The sequence below is a fragment of the Brienomyrus brachyistius genome, chromosome 19 (assembly GCF_023856365.1).
Source record: "Brienomyrus brachyistius isolate T26 chromosome 19, BBRACH_0.4, whole genome shotgun sequence".
Lineage (NCBI taxonomy): Eukaryota > Metazoa > Chordata > Actinopteri > Osteoglossiformes > Mormyridae > Brienomyrus > Brienomyrus brachyistius.
The window spans coordinates 19,449,343-19,459,853 of NC_064551.1; the positions used below are offsets into that span (position 1 = coordinate 19,449,343).

A 10,511-nucleotide genomic window follows, 5' to 3' on the forward strand; every position below is an offset into this window, starting at 1 on the left:
GGAACACTGCCAAAAATCAAAATCAATAATTTATTCCCCCCACCCCCAAAGCAACAGATATTTACAAACAAACCATTCGACTCGGACTTCGGAAAATGACGCACGGCATTTACAGAAGGGAAAGGGGGATATCCATGGGGAGGTTATGTTGGATATCATTCGTGTCCGTCAAGACAGTCACAAGTCAGCTTTAGAAAAATATTGACTCGTACACAAATGTTAAAGTATTTACAGGAAAGTACGAGACGTCTTTAAGTAAGCATCCCAATATACTACAATAAAGCAGAAACGTTTTTAAAACTGTACAGTATATACAAAAAAAACCCCTTCATCTCAAAGCAAAATCAACTGAATTAGAAACCTTGCATTTCATAAAATGACAACACATTCTTCTAAGGGAGCGTGTGTCTGCTAATTCCTACAATTACACTTCCTATAATTAATGCGTCAAAAAGACGTCACTTCCTGTAACATGGCACTAGAAATACCGCACAGACATGGGCCATTTTTGGCACAGTAATGAAAGAATTCTTGCGCAAAGTTTAAACAATATTGGGCGGTACATGCTTGTGGGTTACAACTTCCAAGACCACAGAAGATGAGGGGAAAGAAAAAAAGGTTGCATCTATTCAGAGCAGACTGAGGTAGTTAGACTAATGTGCTTACCAGTATACGTACTACAAGTGAATACATTGTCCGCACCTGAAAGTTGTGATTTCACCAAAATTCAGCCCTGGAACATTCGGTTTTAGGCACTGCGTTACTAAAAAGCAAGAAATGCTTACTGACAGAAAGGAAATGAGAAGTTGAATATTGTAGTTGAATACAAGAAAAAAAAAGCCACCAGGCCTGCATCAGTGCCACAATGAACCTGTTAAATTCAGTGAGGAAAATGGAGAAAACTACACAACCGGCAAGGGAACAAAAATTCGGCTCAATGTCTTGTATCCACAAGATTATTATTTCATTAAATCCTATGGATGGGAAATCACCTCAACTGACAGGCAGCTCTCTGCAGACAGCAGTTTTCCTTATGATGCAAGAGATAGTAGCGAAACATCACACTGTGTTAGTGTTGTTGGCAGCAAAGGCGTGAAGACTTCCCATCTGAGTGAGGCCGCTCTGAATGTGAGCTATGTGAATCTCAACGTTATTCTGAAAACAGCTGGGGGGGAGGGGGGTTGGGAATTAAGAATAATTCACCAGCTCTAGAAAATGAGGAAGTTCACATTATAGAGTCTTTACTGCAATGATCAAGAATGGGGGATTCTTACCTCAGGTTGGAACCATCTATAGAGCTCTTGATGTCACTCAAGGAGTCAGACAGTGATTTGAATTCAAAAGAATTCAAGTCGTTTCCCTCTGCAAAACCCTATGAAAAACACAAATTCAACTCTTCAGAACCTCAAGTTGTTGCGACTTGACCTGGTCTTATTTACAGCAAGACGTAGCGGACTTACTAGTCTGACAGTGCGAAGCACAATGAACAGCCATCACAAGCACTAGAATTACTATAAAATTAGGGCCAGTTCATATACGGCTATGAATGGGACAACTGTCATTACGGCACATTAGACAACCAAGAAGCGTTACGGCTGTTGATCTAAAATGTCCCTCCCTCCTTCAGGCCCTCTCCCACAAAAGACCAATTACGGTAGATTATTTTGTAATCAGCTTTGTTAAATGTGAACGTAGAATGTGAATAAATATAATTCTTTACAATCAGGATTAGCTTCTAGTTCTGTGTGGCTCAGAGAGCAAAATCTCTGTGCCTATGATCAGACGATCTCCTGCTTAGAGCCCTGGCCTCTCACATGTCTGTGGGCCCTTGGGGAAAGACCCTAACCCCCAGCTCCAGGGGTGGTGCACCTTGGCTGACCCCCCCCCCCCAAGCATTGGAGAACAAGATGGGGTAGACAAAGAGAAGGATTCCAATGCACCTGGGCAAATGACAAAGCTTGTTTAGTTCGTTTTGTAATCTGGCATTGGGCTATTTTGGCGAGTTTGACTGGATGTATTACTTTGGAGCTGACAAAGATAAGACCAGAGAGATTTTGCTCATTTCTGCTGCAGCTCAAATGTCTGGTGTATACCTTTAATGTCTAGATTGAAGTTCGTCAAAAGATTTGGGTTTGGACAGAGTCAAACAGGAACAGATACATTTACTGTCTAAAATGTCTAATTTAGGTAAAAATTCTTATGTACTGAAACTTAAATATTGACAGAATAGCAAATACCTGGCTCCCCGTTAATGCTGAATTTTACAGCTGATGTTTTGCAAGTCATCCATTTGTTTTTGCAGTTTTATAGCATTTAATTTGACAAGAGCTGGGAAGCCTAGTTAAAAAAAGTTACCAGGTGTCAAACAGCATGCAAGTGTACAAAACATAACCTTTATCTGCAGGAGGAGTGCAGTGAGCCCAGAGATCAGGTCGGTCAGACTCTGGCTGCGGACGCATCGCTGGCTGCTGCGGAGAGCCTGCCGGACCGTCTCGCGAGCCTCGTCCTCACAGCGTCGTCGCAGGTCGGTCGGCTGCAGGCCCTGCTCTGGGGCCAACTGCAGACCACACAGAGAAACCCAGGTTCCATGTCTGTAACTGAAGCTTAGCATCTAGCACGGACCTTTGGTTTAACCCTCTGGGGTCTAGGGGTAGGGAACACAATTTCACTGGCTGGGGCACGGTCACACATTTCATTGATTATCAAACTTAATTCATGGCAAATAAATAATTTCTTGTATATTTGTTTTGGCATTAAACTCATCTTAACCTTGGCATACTTTATAAATGTCAGTGATGTCAAATTACAAACTTCAAAAGTAGAGACATTGCAAACTGCAATGGAACACTTGCAAAAAATAGTAAGCAGTGGTGGCAGTTTGGTGATCAGAACAAAGTCTTGGCTACATGACGATGACTAAATGGTGTAGTTGCAACATTCAGGTCGATATACAAGAAAAACCAAACTCATGTCACCGCTTCTGGCTCCTCTAATTGAATATGTAGGGTCTCATGTGTGCATGAGTCATTCACACCTGGCCACATCCCCCCCCCCCTCTATGGCACTGAGGATGTACCTGGTTTACTTTTTTTGCCGATTTAACATCATTTTAAAAACTTTAAAACTTCCAACAATTGGGCGTTTTGAAAAGACGACAGATTGCGGATTTATTCAGTGTTTTTTCATGTTTCTACAATAACTGAAATACACGAGAAAGATCCGCGGCATCACTGACAATGCCGTCAACTCCAGAGGGTTAATAAGCAATAACGGAGGTGGAGTCACCCCCCCCCACCAAAACAGCTGCCTCTTATCTGATGCAGACAGAGGCCTCACCTCGTAACCATACTGCTGCACTTCATGCAGGACTTTACTCAGGTCCTTGTTGAGCTGCTCCAGGTCCAAGACAATGGTGGCATACCTCTTTTGGAACTCAAACCCTATAGACATGGAGCAAGATTTCTGTCGAAAGCAGACAGGCGTCGCAGAATTACATCAATGAATGTCACCACAGTGAAATTCACAACAAAAACCTGTCAATGCAATAATATCATGTTTAGTACAGCTGCTGAAATTCATTCAAGTCTTTCAAAATCTAACTCCAAGGCAAGCCTTTCACTTGGCAATTTAAGAAATCAGAATAAACAAACATCATTATATATTGATACAGAGCAACTACAAACCAGTTTCTCAGCCTCTGCATTCATGTCCTTTAACTGTCTAATGTGCTCCTTCTTCACCATCAGGATCTTTGACAGCCTTGTCTGAAACAGAGATGCTTCTTAATTTAACGTTTCCAGGCCATTTCTCAGAAGCGTCTGGCCGTACAGCTCGCACACCTTCTACCCTGTGCACACAGATGGCCCATGTTTGGACATGCTTACCACTTGCACAAGGAAATTCACAGGGAAGCCGCCCAGAGTCTCCCCTTCGGCAGCAAGCAGCTTATTCTTCCACGGCGACTGGCCCAATAGCGGGTCGCCATCCTGTCAGAAAAGCCAATCAGGTTAGGGAACAAAAACGCTGATGAACAGCAGCATTCCTGCCCGACTAAAGATTTATAGATCAAAATTCAAGTCTCCTTCAAACAAACATTCTTAAAATTCAGATTATTACTTAAATTTTAAAAGCATTAACAAAACATTCTATAGGCTAGTACCAATCAAAATTATTCGGTAAGTTACCAAGACAACCGGTTCAGCTGGCGGGGGGTACGACACACGATGCGGGGTCAGAAGACCCTGGAGATGATTGGGCCGCTGCTTGAGCACGAAGGCCGAGATGGGCATCGTTTCGTGAGGCTCGCTGCTCTGGAGAAGGGAGCACAAGCGACAGGTCATGGTAAAGCTGAACCCGAGGCGCAGTGAGAGACGCGGCGAGCGTGCGACACTCACGAGGAGCTCGTAGTCAGGCACTGTGTGCGTCCCCAGGCCATTTCTGTCGAAGGTCACCCTGTAAGTGGCCGCACTGGTGTCCACTGCATCGATCTGTCCAGTGAACAGGCCGTCGTGAACTCCCCTTAGGCGGGCTTGGGCGCAGAACACACCACACGCAAGTTACCATGGAGAAATGCCACAGACTACCTTAATTCTAACCGCTTAACTTCTTGAGTATGGCTGTTATTACTTCTAAAAGACATTAAATTACTTCCATCCTCAAGTAAATGAGAGTTTAGGCCAGGGGTGATTGTAGGCTAAGCCCATTTAGGGGATGGCACCCCCCCAGCAGGGTCAAGAACTGCCTACGGTTGGGTTTATACATTATACTCGAATGCATTGGGGCGGCATGGTGGTGCAGTGGTTAGCACTGTTGCCTCACACCTCTGGGACCCGGGTTCGAGTCTCCGTCTGGGTCACATGTGTGCGGAGTTTGCATGTTCTCCCCATGTCGTCGTGGGGTTTCCTACGGGTACTCCGGTTTCCCCCCCCCACAGTCCAAAAACATGCTGAGGCTAATTGGACTTGCTAAATTCCCCATAGGTGTGCATGTGTGAGTGAATGGTGTGCGAGTGTGCCCTGCGATGGGCTGGCCCCCCATCCTGGGTTGTTCCCTGCCTCGTGCCCATTGCTTCCGGGATAGGCTCCAGACCCCCCACGACCCAGTAGGATAAGCGGTTTGGAAAAATAGATGGATGTATTAAGGAACTGGATGCTGGCAATTATGCCTACTCTCCAGTAGGTGACACAAAGGTCTCTGAGCTCTGCAATTTCAGAACCGTCCCCCAAGCTTACCAGTGACTTTCGTGCCGATGACCAAAGGCAGAGGGATGTTCTCCGGCAGGTCTTTGCAGTGCGACACGTCAGTCAGCTTCCTCTGCTGCAGCAGGCGGATTTTCTGTCTCTTCTCATTCAGCAACGATCGCTCCTCTGAGAAGAAAGCCGACGAACACCTGATGGAGAAGACGACATTCAGCATCATAAGGCCATAAGACGCACAGACAACCGGGATAAAGAATTAAAATAACTATAAAGCAAGGAAGAAGCTATTCATCACTGAAGCAGGGAAGAGCCAGGCTGCAGTTTTACACAAGCGCAAACCCACACACTGAGAAGTGGAGTAAAACTAAACATTTTGTTGTGGTCTCAATTTTATCCAAAGCTTTACATGTGCCTTGTCCGACACAGAGTGATACAGTATAAACAAAAAAAAAAAAAAAAAAGCTACCCAATTTCCCCACAGTTTTCCCCCCCATTATACTGAAGTGTGCATTTCCCCCCCATACATGGTCTGATTTGTTGTAACCCTACAACTCAGAAGACATATAAACATATACTACACCTTCTCGGCTTCCCCATTAGCCTCCTTATTGTTCCCCATTCCACCCGGGGCAACTTCCTCGTTTTCAGGTTCGGGAAAGATTCCTTCAGACAAAGACAGAAGTCATTGTCGCCTTCAAACAAGGGCCTATGAAAAGAAACCAGAACAAAACGGAATTAAAAAAAAAAAAAAAAAAAAAAAAAAAAAAAAACCAGGACCAAACCCACAATCATACTCTAGATATCACACCTGGCTTGCTCACTGGAGGGCTTTGGGCAGGCAGTAATGTAAAGTACATTGCTGTGAAAGTGTACTATGTAAATAAGAATTGAGTTGTAGGCGTGTGACTATCTCAGTCTGGACAAGGCTTACTTGTCGATGTCTGAGTAAAACCACTCATAAATACACCACTTGTGGGCCTTGGGAAGTTTCAGGAGGTTCCTCAACCTCAGACCGATCTTCTGTGATGCCTTCTTGTCTGGTACTGGAAGACTTGAAAACTTCTGTGGCAGAGATATGATACAGATTTTCTCACCCTGAAGGAGTCCACCTCCCCCAAACATTTCATATGCACCTCTATGTACAAACTATACCACACAAATCCACCCCCCCCCCCCCCCCGTTCTGCCTTAATGACTGTGCTTAAAGACTAACCAAATAGAGCTTACTTGTCCTGCTCACCTGAGGTACAGTGGTCACCCGCTGGCTTCTTCGAGGAGACCGGAAGTTCACCGCCTGTCTGCTGTCCTCCTCACAGACCAAACGACTCTTTTTTGAGCTTCTAGGCTTGAATCCAAAACAGATGTACGAATTACCGTCCAGAACTCAGAAATGTTTATTAAAATAAAGAATAAGGTGACACCTTTCTCTTCATCGGAAGTATAAAAAAATAAAAAAAAATAATGGAGTTTTAATGAGCCGTGACTTTACTATTACAGCTACAGGACTCAGGTATACCTAACGGGAAAGCTGAAAGTACTTGGAATTATCAAACAACTTTCATATACAAATGGCATATATATGAAATACTGACCTGTTACTCGGTCCTCTTCATGAGATGTACACCCCAAAAGAACAGAAGAAATTAAAAATGCTGCAAATCGGACGTTCTTAACTCAGGGACTTCCTGTACACACACATTGTACAGGAAGAATAGCTGAAGTGTAGCCTAAAGTGTGTAAACAGTTCTGCGGGCGTGTTCGGAGAATTTCTCCTTTGTCTTGCAAAATGAAGTGCAGGCATATACCACTGGTCAAGATCACTACAAGAGGTCACTGCCAAGGTAGCCTTCCTGACAAACGTGACAGCAACATGAAAAATTCTTTCCCTATGAGGTATAGCAAAGCCATGTGGCTACAATAGTAAAAAGAACTTTAAAAGTTTATTTTTTGCTAGCCACAGTGAAGCAAAGACACTACAGTAAAATCCCATAAAACCCGTTATAACGAGACCTGACAAAACAGTCCGTTATATCCAGAGTTGCTGTATACCCAGAACACAACTACAGGACACCATTTACTCATGGCACCCCCCAGCAGACACATTTGTGGTATAGATTACATTATACATGTACTAATCCAACTCTACTTGACCAGATGCAAGACTATTAATAATCCCAACTGCATATCTGGGCTGGATATCACTGGCACGCCACGCGTCTTGTAGGCGGAGCCTGCATGTCCGTTATAGCTGAACAAAATTACAGCTAAAAGCAGCCCTGGGGACCAAATTGTTTATCCTTTAAGCGAAAATTCAGTTAATACGCGAGTCCGCTATATCCGATGCTTTTTCTGAATGTTCTTAAAGGCGTACGGCCAGGACTCGCGGACCTCATCCATTATGGAAGATGCACGCGAGTCCACTATAATCGGATTTTACTGTATGGCTCAACAAAAGAGGGAAGAAGGGAGCAGGAGATCGACAGACGGATCAGCGCAGTGTTGGCAGCGACGCTGTACCATTCTGTGTTGGTACGGAGGGAGACAGCTCCCTGCGAAGGCGTTTCAGGCATGTCCAACTGGGAGGAGCACAAGGTGGAGAGAGTTTCTCTCTCAGTTGGCCTGGGAAAGCCTTGGTATCCTCCCCCCTCCCGCTGGAGGCAGTGGCTGATGAGAGGGAGGTCTGGGCATCCCGGCTTAGACTGGTGCCCCATGACCTGACCCCGGATAAGTGGCGGATAAAGGATAGAGCGAATGGATGGATGAAAAGGTGTAATCCCATGCCAAATCTCAAACAGTGATTTGTTTTGGCAATTAGTTGAATTAAAATGGAATGACAGACAAATGCACTGAACATAATTTGTGTGGTTGTTAATGTGAGGTAAGCATCTTACCATCTCCATTGGGGAGCAGGTACCCCTCCCCCTGGAAATCTGGGGTCTTACTACACTGTACTTTTTATTCCGTGAATTTGCCAGTCTTCCTTCTGGAATACAAGAAATGAAAGAGGCAAATTATCCAAAATTCCTCGAAAGGTCCCACCTGGTCATCGATAAGGTAATTTGTATGGATGGATATATACACCTATCGTTTGTTTTAGAGTTTCTTTAGAAACAAAGAAAAATATTCAAATCATGAGAAGACAGAAATCATCATCAGCCACTGTCCAATTGATGTTTCAGGTGGAATTTTACCATGCTGTCAAACTCCGTGTGACATGATAATATACATCACCTTTCAGGCTCACAAGAGCTTTAGCTGAGGAGCCTAAACACAAAAAAAAACACATTATTAGTGGCAACCAAAGCAAAACAAAAACAGGCTGTCTAGTAGCATAGACCTCAGATCAGCAATTACACATGAGAAACACAGCAGTGAAAACTACAATTATCAACCACAAAAAAAAAAAAAAAAACCTAAGACAAGCAACAGCACTATGCATTACATTTCTCAAGGAGCTGCCCATTTGTTCCACTGGGGAGGCTGGCATTACCCTCGGTCACTAGCCACCTAGATGGTGCTCAGTTTAAATCAGGGGGTAAAGACCTATATGACAATTAACCAACCATGTGTTCACCATGTGCATATGAAAAAAAGTGTCATTGAATTAATTTGATGCAATACAACAGTTAAAATTCCCTTTCAAGAATATAGCAGGATACATTCATGCTATATAACAAAAGGAAAGCTATTTACAGTACTGTAAAGCGGAAGTGGCATCCTTGGGTTTAATAAGTTTACTGAATGGCAAAAGAGCAATCAGATGCCCCAATGGTACAATTATACGAAAAGTACACAAAAAAGTAGGAGGAGTTGGAGAAGGAAAAAAAAAAAGATGCAAATCTCCAACACACTGCCTTTTGTATGCAAATTTAAGAAAAAAAAACTGCATTCTGAAGCAGAGAAATCTTGCTTTGTGGAGCATCCCCCTGGTCTCAGTAAGAACTTCATCTAGAAGTCATGATGGTCCACAATGGGAAGGGGTACCTGCTCCCCAATGGAGATTAATTTAGGTAAAGAGCTAATGGACAGTCATGACTTTTACCTTAACTTGACTCAGCTAAATGAACAATCTTGCTTTGCAGAACACCCCCAGGAGGGTGGGGAAAACTTAACCTGGACAATAACACCACACACAAATGAAGGCAATTTAACCAGCATCAAGTAAACACAGAACAGGTTGGTGACAGATGTCAGATGCCAAACAATTGTGGGGAAAGGGCTGACATCTAATATGCTGTTTATGTACTTGAATTGTCTGATGTTGACTTTCGAGACGCAACAGAACATATATGATCACTTTTCTGAATAATTAATTTAAATGTCGATAATAAAAAAAACACCATGGTTATATGTGGGATTACTACTAGCAAAATGCTCACATCTCTGATTAGAAAGCATACCTGAAGACAACAGCAACCAGATGGCAAGGAAAATCAAAATCGTCATCTCTACAGAAAATCAACAAAACCCTAAGTACCCCGTCTACTACCCATCCACTTTCCCAGGGCTCGCTTGCGAGTTATGTGCAAATGAACCACACGTAACACTCAGGTAAGCGCTGAACAGTCATTCAGGACATCAAGTGTCATAACCATCGTACTGTCTACCACCATTACACTGAATGACAGTAAGCTATAGAAACAACACACGTTTAGCGAGAATAACTAGACAGCTAAAGATAATCATGACTAACTACGAATATTTACGGTGGACAGATATAACCTGAAATTAATATATCTCATATAACTCACGACTAAACATATAATATTATAACGCAACTACTTAAACAAAACCGGCTTTAGAAGAGACTATTTCAAGAAAACCTCCACTTTAATATCACTAGCTACTCACTTTCGTCAGGCAACCGCTCCAGCTCCGCCATCTTGTATCCGCCGCGCCGCTTTTCAAAGGCGAAGGGTCCAATTGCAGTGAGGGGCGTTCCCGTACGAATAGGAACGCCCCCGACAGGAACGCCCCTCATCGTTCTCACTGGGTCGTCCGCCATTACGTTTAACGCGCATGCCTACGCCAGGAAACACATTTTGCCGGGAGCTTCCTACTTTGCTTATATGTATTAAAACCGTTTTCTCGTGAGAGACAATGAATAGTTCTTTGCTGCTATCAATCTTTAACTTGACTGAATACCGCTACTGTTTCACTTAACTGCCGTTTACATATCTGTTATAGACAGCGAATCCTCCAAATCCCCTGCCCCACACATTTATTTCGTACCTCAACAACCCTGATCCATCTACTAATTATCAATGTTTTAGGGTGATACCTATACAGTAGAAATACTTATACAGGACAGGG

At 43.5% G+C, this 10,511-nt stretch overlaps 1 protein-coding gene across 3 annotated transcripts; it reads right to left on the reverse strand.

Moving 5' to 3' along the window:
- Positions 1-16: 16 nt before the first annotated feature.
- Positions 17-10,102, reverse strand: LOC125715149 (protein lin-9 homolog). Of its 3 annotated transcripts, XM_048986427.1 has the most exons (15): positions 10,050-10,102; positions 8,430-8,462; positions 8,090-8,181; positions 6,439-6,543; positions 6,130-6,260; positions 5,779-5,904; positions 5,232-5,389; positions 4,395-4,528; positions 4,185-4,310; positions 3,885-3,986; positions 3,684-3,764; positions 3,337-3,462; positions 2,393-2,557; positions 1,275-1,372; positions 17-1,165 (listed from the first exon to the last, which is right to left on the reverse strand). In XM_048986427.1, exons 1-15 carry the CDS (start codon positions 10,078-10,080, stop codon positions 1,060-1,062), a joined length of 1,614 nt encoding a protein of 537 aa, XP_048842384.1. In that variant the 5' UTR covers positions 10,081-10,102; the 3' UTR covers positions 17-1,059. The 3 variants fall into 3 exon arrangements, with proteins under 3 accessions (XP_048842384.1, XP_048842385.1, XP_048842387.1); XM_048986428.1 differs by lacking the exon at positions 8,430-8,462 and having other exon boundaries at positions 10,050-10,084; XM_048986430.1 differs by lacking the exon at positions 10,050-10,102 and having other exon boundaries at positions 8,390-8,462.
- Between the last annotated feature and the right edge of the window lie 409 nt (positions 10,103-10,511).